The 20130-nt window shown below is 33.3% G+C and overlaps 1 protein-coding gene across 3 annotated transcripts in view; it reads left to right on the top strand.

Moving 5' to 3' along the window:
• RhoBTB (Rho-related BTB domain containing) overlaps positions 1-11186 on the top strand; it is a 182699-nt gene extending 171513 nt beyond the window's left edge. For 2 of the 3 annotated variants that reach the window (XM_089091190.1, XM_089091191.1), the window contains one exon: positions 5669-9701. In XM_089091190.1, the coding sequence (XP_088947316.1) occupies positions 5669-5831 (163 nt within the window). In that variant the 3' untranslated portion in view covers positions 5832-9701. Of the gene's footprint in view, positions 1-5668; positions 9702-11076 lie in introns of those variants that run through there. The other variant, XM_089091189.1, reaches the window with a different exon arrangement.
• The last annotated feature ends 8944 nt before the right edge of the window (positions 11187-20130 follow it).

Here is a 20130-nt window from a genome sequence, read left to right as displayed (position 1 = left end):
ATTTTTTCTGGAGGGGGGGGGTAGAGGCGGGGCTTACTCGGGAGAATTTTGTTAGGGTGGATGGTTATGGGGGTTATGGAAAATTTCGATGACGCGGGCGCCGGATTTCAAAGCATTATTTGAGAAACTATCAGAAGTTAAATAAAAAAAAAACAAGTTTTTTCAAAAGAAATGTAAGAAGGAATATTAGAACTTAAAACGAACAGAAATTATAACGTATTGGGGGTTCTCCCCCAAGTCAATACCTCGCTCTTTACGCTACAGTTTTTTTTTAGTGCTTTCAAAAGAGCTATCTATTCTAATTAAACGGCCTTTGTGATTCAGGGGTTTGTGAATCAAATTTTTTTTTAACTTTTAACGTAAAGAGCGTGGTAAATAGATACATCAAAAGAATCAGATTTTAATGCTGATTTCAAATATATAAGTTTTATCAAGTTTAATTCTACTCATCAAAAGTTAGGTGCCTGACAAAATTTGGCTGATTTTTGAAAAAAGGAGGAAAGACACCCTAAAAGTTATAGAACCTTAATGAAAATCACACCATCATATTCAGCGTATCAGAGAACCCTACTGTAGAGGTTTCAAGCTTCCATCTACAAAAATGTGGAATTTTGCATTTTTTGCCAGAAGAAAGATCACGGGTGCGTGTTTATTTGTTTTTTGTTTTTGTTTTTTTTTCCCCAGGGGTGATCGTATCGACCTAGTTGTCCTAGAATATCGTGGGAGGGCTCATTGGAATGGAAATTAAAAGTTCTAGTGCCCTTTTTAAGTGACCAAGAAAAATGGAGGGCAACTAGGCCCCCTCTCACGCTCATTTTTTTCCCAAAGTCACCTGATCAAAATTTTGAGATAACCATTTTGTTCAGCATGTTCGAAAATATAATAAGTATGTCTTTTAGGATTACTTAATCCCCCGAAATTCCCGGGGGGAGGGCTGAAAGTTATGAATTTTACCCAATGATTACATATAGCATTGGTTATTTGGAAGTATACAGACGTTTTCTGGGGAGATTTTTCCTGGTGGTGGGGGAGGGAGGTGGGTCGGGGGGTATGGGGGAGGATCTTTCCATACAGGAAGTTTTCCTGAGGGCAGGGACATTGCTATGAACGGGACCCCGGGCTTCCCAGCATTATTTAAAAAAAGATCAGAAATTTAATATAAAAAAACAAGTATTTCAACTGCAATAGCAGCAACGTCAAAACTTCAAATGAACAGAAAATATTACATAAATGATTGGGGTCACCCCCTAGTCAATACCTTGCTCTTTAAGCCAAAGATTTTTTAGTACTTTCATAAGAGCTATTTATTCTAATTAACAGCCTTTGTGATTAAGCGGTCATTTTTAAAGAATTGGAACAAAATTCAAACTTTAGCTTAGAGAGCAAGGTATTGACTAGAGGGCCAACCCACTAATAAACAAATTAAAAATATATGAATATAGAAGTTCGTTACGTAAGTTAATTCGTAAGTTACGTATATTTATTACTAATAAAAACGTTCGTAAATAAAATTACACAAGTTTCGAGAAAGCCATTTAACTAAATAAAAGTAAATTAATATGAAAATTTTGTCTTTATTATTCATGTACGGTGAGCAAAGATAAAAACCTTCATTTATTCAAAAACGTTCAAAAATTCAATAAAAAAAAACAAGTTTTTTTAACTGAAAGTAAGGACCGACATTAAAACTTAAAACGAAAAGAAATTATTCCGTATATGAAAGGGACTGTCCCCTCCTGAACGCCTCGCTCTTTACGCTAAAGTTTGACTCTGTCTCACAACTTTATTTTTTAAAACAATAAAAAACTTTAGCATAAAGAGCGAGGCGTTGAGGAGGGGACAGTCTCTTTCATATACGTATATTTATTACTAATAAAAACGTTCGTAAATAAAATTAAACAAGTTTAGAGAAAGCCATTTAACTAAATAAAAGTAAATTAATATGAAAATTTTGTTTTAATTATTCATGTACGGTGAGCCAAGATCAAAACCTGCATTTATTCAAAAACGTTCAAAAATTAAATAAAAAAAACAAGTTTTTTAAACTGAAAGTAAGGAGTGACATTAAAACTTAAAACAAACAGAAATTATTCCGTATATGAAAGGGACTGTCCCCTCCTCAACGCCTCGCTCTTTACGCTAAAGTTTGACTCTGTCTCACAACTTTATTTTTTAAAACAATAAAAAACTTTAGCGTAAAGAGCGAGGCGTTGAGGAGGGGACAGCCCCTTTCATATACGGAATAATTTCTGTTCGTTTTAAGTTTTAATGTCACTCCTTACTTTCAGTTTAAAAAACTTGTTTTTTTTATTTAATTTGTATAACAACGGGTAGCTTCAAATCTAATGGATTTTATAGTCAGTTTTATAATCCAATAAATTTGGGTTCACCATAAAAAGCCGATTCTTTATATATGTATATTGTAAACAAAACTCCTATTTTAAATTTTTGGTTACTATTTTATCTAAATAAATAGAGTATAATATTAAAAAATATACAAAATCCTTTTCTAATGCATATTTTCAAATTCTTCTTATTTTATTTCTTTTATCCTTTTGTGTTTGGTCTGTACTGAGATATTCTGGATATAACTCCTTTCCTCTTCCTTTCTAGAAAATAAATTTGTCACCTTCATATATTTGTCACATAGTTTTCCCACATTTCCTTTCACTATTCTAACTTTTCCAACCTTTTAAAACTCATATAAAATCACAATTAAAAAAACAGCCTTTTTTAAACGTTGCGTACTTTTTCGGACTTTTTTCTTTCGTCAGTAGACTATTTCACTTTTTGTCACCGGCAACAATGATGATATGGTTTTGGCCCTCTGAACTTACTGGAGTAATCAGTATGGCCCTAAGGCTGGAAAGTTTGGAGACCCCTGGTTTAGACCATCTTCGCCCGTTTGGGCCATTGGACCACAGAGAAATAGAGTTTAATAGTGAAAATTGCGATGATTGGAAAAATTTAATGATTTTTATTGGCTTAATATTTGTCACAAAGAACCAATTTTGGTTTTAAAAAGGCAGAGTTATCTTTCTCTCCTAAAATTGATCTTCATTATCAGTCTAGATTGTTGCTAAAAGTTAGTTATATCGAAGCATCGATTAGCCCAGCTTAAAAAGGGGGGCTGCTTTTCTCTCCAGAAACAAGGAATAAATTTGATTGAGTTGTGAAAGTTTTAATTCTTTTTAACTGGTTTTACTTTTTGGTTTTCTTATGTACTAAAACAACTATGACTCTTGAAAATGCCAAAGCGTAGACCAAAGATTTAGTGATCTGTAAACCAGTGTACAAAAAATAACTGACTCTCTTTATTTTAATAGAAGATGTAAAACAATAACAGAAATAGAGAGAAATAAATATATTCAGAAAGTATTAGGTTCATTAACTTGTTAGAGAATTTTAAATACATATACAAGGTATACATTAATTGCAAACAAGACTTAAAACATATCAAATATTTCAGTGAACAGTTTTAGCTAATGAAATGTAGAATAAACAGAATTTTAAGGATATGTTTAGAATTTTAAGCCTTAATTAAGCTTAAAATTAACATTTTAAGGCATTTAACAAGCTATAAATTAATTGCAAACAAGACTTAAAAAATATCAAATATTTCAGTCAACAGTTTTAGCTGATGAAATGTAGAATAAACAGAATTTTAAGGATATATGTATAATTCTAAGCCTATTTAAACATATATTTTTACATTGTTAACCATTTTAAGCTTTAATTAAGCTTAAAATTTACATTTTAAGCCATTTAACAAGCTATAAATTAGTTACAAACAAGACTTAAAACATATCAAATATTTCAGTGAACAGTTTTAGCTAATGAAACGTAGAATAAACAGAATTTTAAGGATATGTTTAAAATTTTAAGCCTTAATTAAGCTTAAAATTAACATTTTAAGGCATTTAACAAGCTATAAATTAATTGCAAACAAGACTTAAAACATATCAAATATTTCAGTCAACAGTTTTAGCTGATGAAATGTAGAATAAACAAAATTTTAAGGATATATGTATAATTCTAAGCCTATTTAAACATATATTTTTACATTGTTAACCATTTTAAGCTTTAATTAAGCTTAAAATTAACATTTTAAGCCATTTAACAAGCTATAAATTAGTTACAAACAAGACTTAAAACATATCAAATATTTCAGTGAACAGTTTTAGCTAATGAAACGTAGAATAAACAGAATTTTAAGGATATGTTTAAAATTTTAAGCCTTAATTAAGCTTAAAATTAACATTTTAAGGCATTTAACAAGCTATAAATTAATTGCAAACAAGACTTAAAACATATCAAATATTTCAGTCAACAGTTTTAGCTGATGAAATGTAGAATAAACAGAATTTTAAGGATATATGTATAATTCTAAGCCTATTTAAACATATATTTTTACATTTTTAACCATTTTAAGCTTTAATTAAGCTTAAAATTAACATTTTAAGCCATTTAACAAGCTATAAATTAGTTACAAACAAGACTTAAAACATATCAAATATTTCAGTGAACAGTTTTAGCTAATGAAACGTAGAATAGACACAATTTTAAGGATATGTTTAAAATTTTAAGCCTTAATTAAGCTTAAAATTAACATTTTAAGGCATTTAAAAAGCTATAAATTAATTGCAAACAAGACTTAAAACATATCAAATATTTCAGTGAACAGTTTTAGCTAATGAAACGTAGAATAAACGGAATTTTAAGGATATATTTAAAATTTTAAGCCTTAATTAAGCTTAAAATTAACATTTTAAGGCATTTAACAAGCTATAAATTAATTGCAAACAAGACTTAAAACATATCAAATATTTCAGTCAACAGTTTTAGCTGATGAAATGTAGAATAAACAGAATTTTAAGGATATATGTATAATTCTAAGCCTATTTAAACATATGTTTTTACATTGTTAACCATTTTAAGCTTTAATTAAGCTTAAAATTAACATTTTAAGCCATTTAACAAGCTATAAATTAGTTACAAACAAGACTTAAAACATATCAAATGTTTCAGCTAATGAAACGTAGAATAAACAGAATATTAAGCATATATTTGTAATTTTAAGCCTTTTAAAGCATATATTTTCACATTCTTAATCATTTTGAGGCTTTTTTTGATAATTTTACGAGTAGAGGGGGATATAGTTTCATATAAATCAAGGGGAACTACTAGGCCTCTCTGCTGAGAGCCAAGGAAATATGAACAAAACTTGTTCTCTGTTTTGCCTACACTGCGATTCTTTTTTTGTAAATTTAAACTTCGGTACTTGAACTTCTAACTGTTCGAAAAAACTGTTATTCAAACAACAAATTGCAGAGCCAAATGCCTGTTTTTTTTGTTTTTTTTACAATATTTGGGTTTATGAATGTCAGTGACAGTGAAACCGGTCGGAGGTATACAGTCTCGAACTGACCGCTTCGATATAAATTGTGCATTTTATTTTCGTTGCATTAGATATATATTTTCTCTTTATTAGCCTTTAAAAAGTATGATTCTTCTGTCGAAAAAATTCGATTTTGTGGCTAGCTTTATGTTCGAATTGCGGCTGAAAACCGAGGTTCAATCGTAACTGAATTTATTCGTGGTATATCCACAAGTATGAACACATGTGTTTTGTTCATTTACAGCGTCCTAATTTTCTTCTTTTTTTTAGGTATTTAAAGGACCGGGACTATTACGAAAAATGCATAAAAGAGCAGACCAAAGACTTAGTGATTGAGAAACCAGTAAAGCGTACAAGGAATAATTCTGGTTGTTTGTGTTTTACTAGTAAAGCCGCAAAAGAATCTGAAGAAAAAGGATATCATTCAGTGTAATTTAATCATTCATTTTTTATTTATTGTGCTTTATTTTAACATTTTCGCCATTTTTATTCTCGGAAAATTCGACCTAAGAACTTTTTGATCAATTCTACCTAAGTCACCCTACCAAAAATAAGTAGAAAAATTAACTATAATATTTCCGTATTTTTGGAAAATTTGACTTATTGGTCATTTCCACTTAGGTTCCCCTGTAAAATCTATATTTATTATAAAATTTACTCCAATATTTCCATAATTTTGTCTTATTTTTGTAAAATTCGACTTAGAAAATTCGATTCATACGAAATTTCGAAGTATGACCTTGCAGGTTTTTACCAAAAAGCTACAATCAAAATTCATTTTTTAATTCTATCTCCATTCGTAGAGCTCCACCTCCTTTCATAGACCTTATACGCTAAATATAATTATGTAACTTAACAACTACATTCAGTTGTCGTATGATTGACTAACATTTCTGTAATATATATAACCTGAGTTTTAACCACACCCGTGTAAGAAGTTAAAAAATATTCCATCAAGAATGTTTACCTTTTTTAGCATGACTAGAATATTTTTTAAGCATACATTCAAATAACATTATTTCGTAGTTACAATTTAGTATTTAGTAAACTTATATTTTAGCTAATTTCAAAGGATTTGTGGTATAATTCCTCGGTTGAAAAAAAGATCTTACTACCCTTTCTACAATTTCTTCTAATTCTAGATAAGACTGTGATTTTGAGTTTTTTTGTTTTTTTTTCTTGGCTGGTGTTATTATGATTTATTATTGTGCTACAAGGGCACTCTTATGTTTTGTAAGGGTATTCTTGTGTATTATCAAATTATAACGTGTAAGTGATTCGTTCCCGATGTTATTGAATTGTGATTTTATTAAATGTGGCTTTACTAATAAAATTACGACGTTCTTCTACCCCAGAGAAACAGCAAGAGTGCTTGTAAAAAAAATTTTGTGACTCGAAAATTTTCTTTATTTTTGGCTTAAGATATCATACAGTGCAACCAATACCCAAAATGCAAAATTGCAAAAGTATAGTTGAAGTGCAGTCAAAATGTGTTAACTACAATCTTTCTGCATATTGTGAAACAAGAATAACCCCAATTGAGCATTAATACCGAAATAATACATGGAAGGCCCTTTACTTATGGATTTCTGATTAAGAGAATATGAGGGTATTTTGAGAATTTGTTAGGTAAACTTCATGAACTTCATTTGCGGTCTATAAAAGAAGTTGCTGGGTAGTTTTCGCTTGAAAAAAGAAATTATTGTCTTTTGTCAGAGTTTGAAAAATGATATTGTCTTATGCAACATGAGTAGGCCATATATCACATTTTATTATTTGACAGGGAAGAGAAATTAACGTTTTAACGAAATTTAACGAAACGTTTTAACAAAATGACTAAAGTATTGTTTCCCAGAGGAAATGCTTTAATTTACGCTATATTGTTATAATAATTTGCCTACATCATCACCGTTTGTAGTATGTAAGTTTTTGGGATAGTTTTTCTGTTAGAGGTACTAAAGAAATTAAGGTAATAAGGAGGTACTGAAGAGGCACTATGGGTACTCTAGAGGTACTAAACAGAAAATTTATTTCCAAAAGTGTATCTATCACAAGCCTAGGTATTTTTCGGTGAAATACCTGAAAAAAGCGTAGATTCTATAGGTTTCTATTCTGATGAATGCTAGTTTTATCTCAGTATTTGCATTCATCGTAAGCTTTCTTTGTCAAATATTTTGTAGTAGATTTCGTTTTTCTTTATTTTTTTCACTTTTTTTTTTTAATCGGTTAGAGCCCAAACGATGAAATTAATTGCTAAATTGCTGACGTTGACGTTCTTGTCGATTTTGATGCTCATCGATTAGGATCTAATGAAGATAAACTAATTTTGTATCTCGAAACTTTTTTCTGGGGTGTTTCAAGGTTCTATAGGTTTCTATTATGATGAATGCTAGTTTTATCTCGGCATTTGCATTCATCGTAAGCTTTCTTTGCCGAATCTTTTCGTTCTTCTTACTTTTTTTCATGTTTTTTTTTTTAAATCGGTTGAAGTTCTTGTCGATGTTGATGCTCATTGCCTAAGATCTAATGAAGATAAACTAATTTTGCATCTCAAAAAATTTTTACTAGGTTTTAGTTTTCTTTATTTTTACCTCTTTTTTTTAATTCAGTTTGAACCCGAAATGATGAAGTTAATTGCTAAATTGCTGAAGTTGAAGTTTTTGTCAGTTTATAGTATTAATCCCCCAAAATCTAAGGAAGGTAAACAAGTTATTCTGCCCGAAACTTTGATTTTTAAAGGTGTCCACGCTCTATTGGTTTTGTTTGCTGAATTTTTAACATATTTTTTAAACATACTGGCACTAAAATCTTGAAAAAAAAGAAAGAAAAGAAAAAGGAACGAGAAAACAAAAACCTGGGTGTCTTCTGACCAAGGATGAAGTCATATGTCCAAAGTCTGAGGAATGCAAGCAAATTGTCCCGTCTAAAACTCTTATTTTTGAGGTTTTAAGGGTTCTAGTTGTTTCTTTGCCGAATGTTAAACATGTCTGAACTCATTGGCACTAAGTTACCAAAATTAGAAAAAAATAAATAAAACGATTAAAACAAAAATCTGGGTGTCATCTGGCCAAGGATGAAGCCAGTGACTCAGCTATATTAGCAGTTTTTTACTGATTTTGTCTTATTTATGTCTTAAAAACTGCCCACTGAAAATAAGATTTTCACTTCCCTGTAAAAAAAATATGAAAATTACAGCTAAAAACAGATGATTAGAACACATATCTATGAATATATAATGTATAGAAAAACCAAATTTTTCAAAGATCAAAATATCAAGAAATAAAAGAAAAATCAAATTTTCTTAGAAGCAAAATGTAGTAAAGGATAAATTTCGAAAAAGAAAAAGAGAAAACACATTTGAACAAAAGTTCTGTTACAAGAAGTGTCTAAAACAGAGGAAGCTGGCAACTCCTGTGTATAGCAAAAACTGTATTAAATAGGGCAAAATGAAATTCCACAAACATAATACTGAAAAGGCCCTCTGCTGAGAAAACAAACATATGTGACATAACACTGATTCATTTTGATTTGAATAAAATTTGACAAAAATTATTCTTTAATAGAAAATATTAAAGCCTATAAAAATAAATATCGGTTAGCCCTTTGGTTTTTGGGTCTGTTGATATTTTTTTTTTTTTTTTTTTTTTTTTTTTTTTTTTTTTGAGAATTCATGAATTCATCCTCTCCTTCGCCGCACTTAGCGTAGTTCTGATGCTTCAACTTTTTTCCCCTAATATATCTAGACATTCTAAATAACGAGTTTGTGTTCAATTTTTAAAATAGAGTTTTTGTGAACGTGGGTTGGGAGGTGGGGTGGGAGGGGACTTACCACGGTCGTTACATGGACATGTACTTCTTATGTTGAAGACATTTAATTTGACAGGAGTAAACTATTACAAATAAATATTGCACCAAAAACCTGTGGCAAAAAGGCTGTTCTAAATATCTAGAGATATGAATGCAGAGACTTCGATTGTTTCTGATGATTTTGTGGCCAATGAAAAACTACCGAAATAAGCAATTTTGCTATTACTGTATCCCGACTTGTGTTTCTTCTCAAAGAGCACGCTAACAAGAAATGATGGGTCGCTTTTTTTGCAGAGAGAATAAAGGGATAGTATTATAATGCATTAAAATTGTCATTTTTGTATATTTTAATTGCCTTTTATTATGTAATTTTGTATGCCTTTGTGATATTTCTCTTTTGCTTGTACATTCTAATGTATAGAGCATTTTGTTGTAGACGATTTCTCGTCGCCCTTCTTTCAGCTTCTGTTTCTTTTATAATTAAAGCACTAGTATTCAAGCAACTATTTATTTGTGTTTGTTTAGTTTGAGGTAAAAGTACTCATTTAGCGAAGGGCAATAGTAAGGGCAAGGGTAATTTAACTAAGAGCAGGACAAGGACAGGCAAGGGCGCATGAATTTATCTCGCAGGGAACAAAGATTATGCTTGTAGCGATAGCTGCTATGGTAACTATTGCTTTGGTTAATCTTAGTAGTAATTAAGAGAAAAATCCGAAAAAAGAGTTTTTCAAAGAAAAGTAAAGAGCTGTGTGAAACCTAAGACGAGTATAAAATAGATTTTTAAAATAACTAAATTTTAAAATTTCAAAATAATCCAAGGTTAAAATGACTAGAAATTACTATGAATGAACAACTGAAACCCAAAAGAGATTGACAAAACAATTTGCCATTAATAAATAAATCATTGAACAATCAAGTAAAACTTAAGACGGACAGAAATTACCACAAACATGATTAGGGCTAATGCCTTCTCCCTTCTCTGACCTTACACGTACTATTACGTCACTTATGAAAAACTCATATATTTTGAATAGTGTTTTTTAATTTGTCAAATCATTGACGAATAGTAAAACATAAAATTAAATCACCGTAATATTCAAGATGACTGGAAAGAATTAATGAAAATAACTAAATGTTTAATATATAATGATGTTAATTCTTTTAAATCTCAGCAATTCAAGATTTAACAGATTTTTCAAGGAAAAATTTATTATTTATTTTTCAGTGTTGTAATTATAAAAGAAAAGTTTTAAAATATATTTGGTTTTCAGTAAAGCGCAAATGACGCAATAACTTTTAGAACATTTAGAGGAGGGGCAGTAGCCCTATTCGTATTTATTGTAATTTTCTATGTATTTTAAGTTTTACTTGATTATTCATTTTATACTTTACTCATTTTAGGATTTATTAGGACTTTATTTCCATTCGTCTTTGGTTTTCATATGTCTTAACTTTTCTTTGAAAAACTTCTATTTCGAAGGAAGTTTTTAAAATAATCTTTGTTCGTTTTTTATTCACAAAGTCTTATTAATGCTTAAACTAAATTTTCGTACTATGGTAATTTTGACAACCTGAGTACACATAGAGTCTTAGGATTTAGTCCAACACCCCCCCCCCCCAATATTCTTTGAATATTTTCAACCTAGTACCCTCAGTCGTTCCTGAGAAATTGCACATGTGCCCTTTTCACAGCCTGGATGCACATATTTTCTTTTGATTTAGTTCTACTTCCGTCAGCTTCCTTCTACCTTTCACTGTTCCTGAGATATTGCAGATGAATACACATAATTTATTTTGATTATGTTCAACATCCTCTTCAACGTTACCTGAAACTCAAGTTTATGCTCTTAAATATTCCATATATATTGCAGATACGCTCGTTGACAAGCTGGTTGCACAGTATGGTTTGGATTTAGTTCAGCATCCTCCTCAATATTTCCTGAAAATTTCAACTTAATATCCTTAGCCATTCCAGAGAATTGCAGATGCGCCTGTTTGGCAACCTGGATTCACAAAGTGCCCTATTTTGTTTAGTTCCACATTCTTCTCAACATATCCCGAAAGGTCCAACTTAATATTTGTAGCCTTTCCTGAGAATATTGCATATACGCCCATTTGACAACCTGGCTGCACATAGTTTCTTTTGATTTTGTTCAACATCTCCCTCAGCATTCCCCAAAAGTTTCAGCTTAACACCCTTAGCCGTTCTTGAGATATTGCAGATACGCCCCCTTGACTAGCTGGAGGTACATAGTTTCTTTTGATTTAGTTCGAAATTCCCTGAAAGTTTTAATTTGATACCGTTAGATATTGCAGCTATGCCCTTTTGACAACCTGGATGTATACAGTCTCTTTTAATTTAGTTCAACATTCCTTGAGAGTTTCAACTTAATACCCTTAGCCGTTTCTAAGATCTTTGGAGTTCCCTCCGAAGTTTCTACAATCACCTCTTCGACATGAAATGGCTCTGGAGAAAAAATAAATAAATAATAAAAAATGCTTTGAAGACTTGTGGCTTATTACTTTCTTTACCGCAGGCAACGCCAGAGCGGTTAATCTGGAAAGTTTGTCGCAAAATAGAAATATGGGAGTTCCGAGAAAGAGTTTGAAATCCCTCGAAAATGACAGTGGGTCGCAAAAAGCGCACCATTTGAATCACTATGGTCGAAAACTATATAGAAGAAAAACAGTCCCCTCCCTTGAACAATCATTGGAAGCACCTTGGTGTCTACTTTTTTTTCTACCTTTGTGTCTACTTTTTTTTTATCGAATCATTGGTTGGTAAATATTGGGAGATGCCTCATCTGAACGGTAATTGCAATAACTAATGTTCTTTTTAAGTAACAAAAGAGCAAAGTGTAATTTTCACCTAATTTAAGCCACAAACCATCACTTCTGCCCAGACGGTTGAAACATCAGGGAACACAAATTTTAAGATGGTCTAAAACATTTGCCATGGTCTAAAACATTTGCCATGGTCTAAAACATTTGCCATGGTCTAAAACATTTGCCATGGTCTAAAACATTTGCCATGGTCTAAAACATTTGCCATGGTCTAAAACATTTGCCATGGTCTAAAACATTTGCCATGGTCTAAAACATTTGCCATGGTCTAAAACATTTGCCATGGTCTAAAACATTTGCCATGGTCTAAAACATTTGCCATGGTCTAAAACATTTGCCATGGTCTAAAACATTTGCCATGGTCTAAAACATTTGCCATGGTCTAAAACATTTGCCATGGTCTAAAACATTTGCCATGGTCTAAAACATTTGCCATGGTCTAAAACATCAACTTGAGGTTGAGTTCCCATCTTGAAAAACGGAGAAAATGTGGCAAAAAACAAGGTGGACGTGAATGCTGTAGTGAGTTCCGCGTATTTTCATGAACCATCTCCTGACTAGCTGGCTTTTGTAACATCGTAAAGAGTTCAGTGGTTTATCTTAAACCTCTTGGCCATATTTATGTGGTTTTGTGCAAATTTATCTTGATAATGCCATTGTAAAGTGCAATATGACACCAAAAATGGAATTTTTTGGAGCCATTTCTGGAGTTAAAAGCTGGAAAGCATAAAATGGATTCCATTATAATTTCCGTGGTCAGAAACTTAACTGGATGTTTGAAAATTCCCCTCCCAGCTCCTGTAGTAAATTATAACTAAAAATTTGTTTTCAAACAAAACTGCCTTAATAAAATAATTATTGAAGTTTGATTTTTGACTAACAACCGTTATTTATGGTTATCTTAGTAGTAAAAGTTGATCGCGAAACAAATGTTTTGGGAGTTTTGAAAAAGAGGTTGAAAAGCTAATGTCCCTTTTTTATTCGTTTAACTTTTCCAACATGAACAGAACATTGAAACATCGTAGAAAGATGCTTAAGGGCACAGTTGAAATCTGAAGGTTACATCTATATGTTTAATATAAATTTGTGTAAGTATAAACTTATCACCATCGTAAGGTGGGTTATCATAGGCAGCGCGCTAGCGCTGCCTAAGTAAAGAACGATATGGCCACAATGTGTTTTTTTTTCTTCGACAGGCACTTCGTATCGAAGGAGTTGTCTTCGTTTCTTCATATAGAAACTTCGAAAACGGCTCATTCGATTGGAAATTGGGGTGGCTAGTGCCATTTAATAGTCAAAGTGATTGGAGGGCAACTAGCCCCCCACGCCCACAAGTCCCCCAAACACAGCCAATCAAAATTTTGAGATAGCTATTTTGTCCAGCGTAGTTGATTTCCAAATATAAAGTATCTTTTGGAGAGGATATACTCCCACAACCCTCGGGGCAAGGGTTTTAAGTTATTCCCTGAGGGCATATAAGAACAATGTTGGCACAATGCACCCTTTATTATTTTTTTCCTTTAGAGCAGGGCACTTCATATGGAAGGGGTCGTTGTAGAGACTTAAAAAGGGACTCATTGGATTGGAAATCGAGAGCTCTAGGACCCTTTTTAATGGTCGAAAGTGACTGTAGGGCAGCTATCTCTCCCACGCCCATCAATCCCCCAACCCATCCAATAAAAATTTCGACATAGCCATTTGGTCAGTGTAATTGATTTCCTCATAGAAAATGTGTTTTTTAGGAGGACACTCCCCCACAAACCTCAGGGCAAGGGTTTTAAGTTGTGCCCTGGGGGCATATAAGGTTTTATAGAAGGTGTTGTCGTAAAAACTTCAAAACAGGCTCATTCGATTGGAAATTCGAAGGGCTAGTACCCTTTTTGATAGTCGAAAGTGATTGGAGGGCAACTAGCCCCCCCACGCCAATTATTCCCCCAGCACACATCCAATCAAAATTTTGAAATAGCGATTTTGTTCAGCGTAGTTGATTTCTAGATAGAAAATATCTTTTTGAGGAGGACATTCCTTCACAACCCTCGGGGCAAGGGTTTTAAGTTATGCCCTGAGGGCATATAAGAACAATGCTGGCACAAAAGGGACTCATTCGATTGGAAATCGAGAGTTCTAGGGCCCTTTTGAAGTCTCATTCGAGACTTCAAAAGGGACTCATTCGATTGGAAATCGAGAGTTCTAGGGCCCTTTTTAATAGTCGCAAGTGATTGGAGGGCAACTAGCCAACCCCCCCCCCCACGCCCATCATTCCCCCAAACACACCCAATCACAATTTCGAGATAGCCATTTTGTTCAGCGTAGTCGATTTCCAGATAGAAAATATGTTTTAGAGGAGGAAACTCCCCCACAACCCTCAGGGCAAGGATTTTAAGTTATGCCCTGGGGGCATATAAGGTTTTTATAGAAGGCATTGTCGTAAAACTTTTCAAAACAGGCTCATTCGATTTGAAATTCAAAGGGCTAGTGCCCTTTTTAATAGTCGAAAATGATTGTAGGGCAACTAGCCCCCCCCCCCCCGCCCATCATTCGCCCAAACACATCCAATCAACATTTTGAGATAGCCATTTTGTTCAGCGTAGTTGATTTCCAGATGGAAAATAGGTTTTTGATGAGGAAACTCCCCCACAGCCCTCAGGGCAAGGGTTTTAAATTATGCCCTGGGTGCATATAAGGTGTTTAAAGAAGACGTTGTCGTAGAAACTTCTAAAAAAGCTCATTCGATTGGAAATTCAAAGGGCTAGTGCCGTTTTTAAAAGCCGAAAGTGATTGTAGGGCAACTAGCCCCCCCCCCATGCCCATCATTTACCCAAACACATCCAATCAAAATTTTGAGATTGCCATTTTGTTCAGCGTGCTGATTTCCATTTAGAAAATATATTTTTGAGGAATACACTCCCTCACAACCCTCAGGGTAAGGATTATAAGTTATGCCCTGGAGGCATATACGGTTTTATTGAAATCTTTTTCGTAGAAACTTGAAAAAAGACTCATTCGATTTGAAATTTAAAGGGATAGTACTTTTTTTTAATAGTCGAAAATGATAGGGGGGCAACTAACCCCCCTCACACGCCCATCTTTCCCCCAAACACATCCAATCAAAATTTTGAGACAGCCATTTTGTTCAGCATAGCTGATTTACAGATAGAAAATATATTTTTGAGGAGGAAACTCCCCAACAACCCTCAGGGCAAGGATTAGAAGTTATGCCCTTGGGGAATATAAGGTTTTTATTGAAATCCTTATAATAGAAACTTAAAAAAGGGCACATTTGATTTGAAATTCTTAGATATAACAAACATTTTGATAGTCAAAAGTGCTTGTAGGGAACTAACCCCCCTCTGACGCCCACGTTTTCCCCAAACACATCCAATCAAAATTTTTAGATATCCATTTTACTCAACGTAGTTGAAAGTTTTGGAAATTAGGTCTTTAAAGATGACGGCCCCACCCCTCACTACCCTCAGGACAAGGGTTGTAAGTTATGCCCTGGGGTATATAAATGTTTTTATTGAAAGCGTTGTCGTAGAAACTTCAAAAGGGCTCATTTAATTGGAAATTGAAAGGGCTAGTGCCTTTTTTAATAGTTGAAAGTGATTGGATAGCGACTAACGCCCCTCTCACGCCAACCATTTTCTAAAACACACCCAGTCAAAATTTTACAGGCTAAACTATAAAGTCTTAATAAACGAAAAGATTTAAAGAATTATTTTCTTTTTCCCTGAAAAGACTATGTCAATATAAAACGAACAGAAATTAATTTAAAAAACCTTTTTCAAAAAATAAGTTTTTCAAAGAAAAGTAAAGAGCTCCATTAAACAAAAAATTAGCAAAAATAAAATCAAATAATCTACCAAGCGTGAAACTACCACAAATCAGCATCGATAAATAAATGAAACCCAAAACGAACAGAAATTACAATAATTACTACTACTACTACTACTAACAACTCACCGCAGCACCAAGTCACCTGAGGCCAACACAGCTACGCACGCTCCTCCTCCATCCCAATCAATGCAAAGCCTCCCTTTTTACGCCTGCCCAGGAAGTTCCCATTTCCTTTAAATACAAATGAATGTGCATTGTCAGTTTAATATACATATACTGATATTTAGTAATCAAAATGTTAATATTGTTTGATTTATTAAAGTCATAAAAGTAAAAACATTTATATTTTTTCAGTAAAGTGCAAATTTTGTTCTGGCCTTGGGAAGGCATAGGGGTTTTGCGCCCAAGTTATGTTAATTTCATGTCGTTTTGAGTTTGACTCAAAACGGAATTTGGAGGAGTTTCTTGTTTTAACTTTGTATTCTTTCTGATAATAATATTTAGAGTTATTTCTCCTAAAATACTGAAGTCCAAGAAGCAAAAATAACAAAAGTAAACTTTCTTCTGAGAAGTTCAAAATTCTTTGCAGTATTACGACTGAAAAATCACAATAACAAAAACAGGAATGTCTGTAAATTAAACTAACGGTGCATTTAAATTCTTTTAATATCCTTCAGTTTTCTAAAGTCTATATGTTTCATACTGGACAATATTTCATAAATAATTGATTTGTTTATCTGAAACTCTTTAAGGATGTTACTACAAGCCACAAGCCCCAACTTCTATGTGAGATAAGAAAGGTAAATTGTTATTCTTAATACTACTAATGTTTCCCAAGTTGATGATGGTTTTAAGTCGCCTACTGCACACTGATTAACACCCCTCGAAGCATAAACATTGCCTTGGAAGCAGAAGCATGACCTGATGCCTAAAATATCCCTATTGTGAGCCCCCTTCCATTCTCCCTAGTATGGGAAAACTAGACGACAATGTAAAAAAAAAAATGCCTAGCAAAAAAAAAAATCTCTCAGATTCAATGCTAATTCAGGAATGATGATGATAGTATTTGTTTATCCTAGCAGTAAAGGTAAATTACGAAAACGCTTTTTCAGGAATCTATTTTTTTTTCCTTATTTTTTTCTACAGTTCTAACGGGACCCTGGGACATCGTAGAATTGTCGAAATGTGTAACCCAGTTAAGTTTTCTCAATTTACTATCTTAGACACCGGCAAGTCGGGCATGAATTTGTCACTAGTTGTAACGCCACACGCAGGCCTGTCATTTTGAGCAAAGGGAGGGTATTGTCCTCTCCTAAATTTGGAGGAGTTTCTTGCTTTAACTTTGTATTCATCATAATAATAATATTTAGAGTTATTTCTCCTAAAATACTGAAGTCCAAGAAGCAAAAATAACAAAAGTAAACTTTCTTCTGAGAAGTTCAAAATTCTTTGCAGTATTACGACTGAAAAATCACAATAACAAAAACAGGAATGTCTGTAAATTAAACTAACGGTGCATTTACTATACGGTGGATATTAACTAACGTTAATATCCTTCAGTTTTCTAAAGTCTGTATATTTCATACTGGGCAATATTTCATAAATAATTGATTTTTTTATTTAAAACTCTTTAATGATGCTACTAATACTGCTAACAACTCATTGCAGCGACAAGCTGCCTGAGGCGAACATAGCTACGTACACTGCTCCTCCATCCCAAAATGGCACCAGTGATAATATACTCTTCATGACATACCTCTTTATGCAACAAATCGCACACTATTTGTATGGATGAGTTTAAGAGCGGTGGGAAGTAACACTTATATTTTTATCTATTTGAAAAGTTTATTGCTTATAAACAAAAAAATTTTGAAACGAACAAAATCAAATTTTAAAAAACAAAACTTTTCTTATGGAAGTAAAGAGCGATGTTGAAGCTTAAAAGAATAAAAGTTATTGATTCGTAGTTTTTTAGCATATATCTGCAAAATTGGTTTAAATAAACTGCCCTGTGATAGTTCCCCGGTTTTTTAAAATTCTGGAAAACTGCCGCTTTACTGAAAACACAAAACTGACGCAACAAAGCAGGATCGGCAGCAGAAAAGTTCTGAAGTATATTGCTGGAAATAAAAGACTAGTTTATAAGGCCTTTCATCGGCCATGAAATCAATAGATTTAAATATCTAATTTTAATTCTGTAAAAAAACTCAAGCAAGCCGAGATTTCAGTAAAGCGCTAGCTGTTCAGAAATCTATTTCTATAGCAAAATATCCCGAGGCAGTTTATTTGAACGAGTTTCACAGATATGTGTTGCAGAAACCGCGAACCAATTATCCTTGCTCATTTTAAGTTTCAATTTCGCTCTTTACTTCCGTCAGAAAAATTTTCCCAGCAGGGACGCAGATCAAATTAAAAAGCAAAAATTAGAATTATCGTGTGAACATATAAAAAAATTGAAGAAATAAATGTTAAGTTTTCAGTATGGGGGAGGGAGTTATGGCAAGGGTTCTAGAGGCCTCCTTCTGAGGATGTGTTTTGAAAATGAGCATAATATTTTTGTTTCTAAATATGAGGCTTTTTTCTTGAGAAATGGAATATTAGGTTTTTGTAAAACCCTTGTAGCTTAGTTCCTCCAGTGCTCCCACAAGCACATAGAGCGTTAGTGAGCAGCCTTCAATCTTGTCTCAAATGAGCCACTGCGTAAATGTCCTCCAATTCAAGAAATAAATTTGTCTGGAGGGCTCTTCTCTCACATTCATATGTGAGCGTGTTTTTTGGTCTTATTCGGTGATGGGTACCTCCTGGCTTCTAGTGGAGGAGTTTTTCTAGGAGTCTATGGTCTGGCATGGGGAGGATATGCCCAAAATATCGCCATCTTTGTTTTTTTAGAACTGAAACAATGTCTGGTTGGCCTGTGTATAAGCGATTCTCGTCATTGCTTACATGGCCTTTCTGGATGACCCTTAGGATCTGGCGAAGCCGATTATTTTCAATGGCAGTAAGAAGTTCTTTCTGCTGCTTAGTTTATTTTATGCATTTTGTGGAGTGGCTTAGAACAGACACAATTTATCTTAGGAACAGCCTGAGTTTCAGCTTCTCGCGAGTATCCTATGGATTTTGAGGATGGTATGAGTCGCTGAAATGAATTGTTGGCTTGGGCAATTCTGGTCCTTAGTTCTTTCTCAGAATCGCTGATAGAAGTTCCTCTACTTCCTAAGCACTTGAAGTCTGTCACTTCTTCAATGTCTTCATGACCTAGAAGGATTCCTATGGGTGAGCTGCTAATTAACATAGCTTTAGCCTCTGGGGTGCTGATGCGTAGTCTGATGTAAACGCTTTCTTCTTTTGTTTATTCAGGAACTCCTGAAGTTTCTGTTTGTCGGCTTTTAAGAGCTCAACATTACTGGTGAAGTCTGTATCCTGAAGAAGCTTGCTTGAAATTCGGATTCCATTTTCTTATATCGGTCTAAATATGTAATCTATAACAAGGACGAAGAGAAGAGGTGAAGGACACAGCCACGCTTGACAACAGTTGTCATTTTGAAATAGTGTGTGTAGTCACTAGAGGTCCTAAAACAATGTTTCGTCTCTTCGTACATTGCAATATTAGACAGCATAGCTTTTCAGAAATAACATTGAATCACAGCACTCTCGAAAGAAATTACTGATCTATTCAATCAAAGGCTTTCTCAAAGTCAACGAGGAGTGTTTAAACGTGTTGTGTCAGTTATTAGATTCCACTGGTTGAAACTTTTATTTTCTTCCAACGATTTATCTTGTCCAGGTTTTTGATTTTCAAAGTTATGGAAGGTATTGACGACCACTTTTTTTTCTTTTAATTGTTCAGGTGGTGGGAAAAAATTTCTTCTTTTGCCTTGGCTTGTCTTTCGTGATTATGAAAGACATATCGCCGAATCTTTGTTTGTTTAAATTGTTCAGGTGGTGGGACAAACAGTTCTTTTTCTTCCAACGATTTATCTAGTATATATTTTTGGTTTTCAAAGGTATTGTAAGCATTGATGACCACCTTTGTTTCTTTTAATTGTTCAGATGGTGGGACAAAAACTTCTTCTTTTGCCTCGGTTTGTCTTTTGTCAATATGAAAGACATACCGCCGAACCTTTGTTTCTTTTAATTGTTCAGGTGGTGGCGCAAAAATTTCTTTTCCTTCCAATGATTTATCTAGTCCAGGTTTTTGATTTTCAAAGGTATAGTAGGCATTGATAACCACCCTTGTTTCTTTT

This window comes from Artemia sp. Qi Xiang Cuo, chromosome 6 (assembly GCF_049724085.1).
Source record: "Artemia sp. Qi Xiang Cuo chromosome 6, ASM4972408v1, whole genome shotgun sequence".
NCBI lineage: Eukaryota > Metazoa > Arthropoda > Branchiopoda > Anostraca > Artemiidae > Artemia > Artemia sp. Qi Xiang Cuo.
The sequence above is the reverse complement of the archived record's forward strand: the minus strand, read 5'-3'. Positions and strand labels throughout refer to the sequence as shown.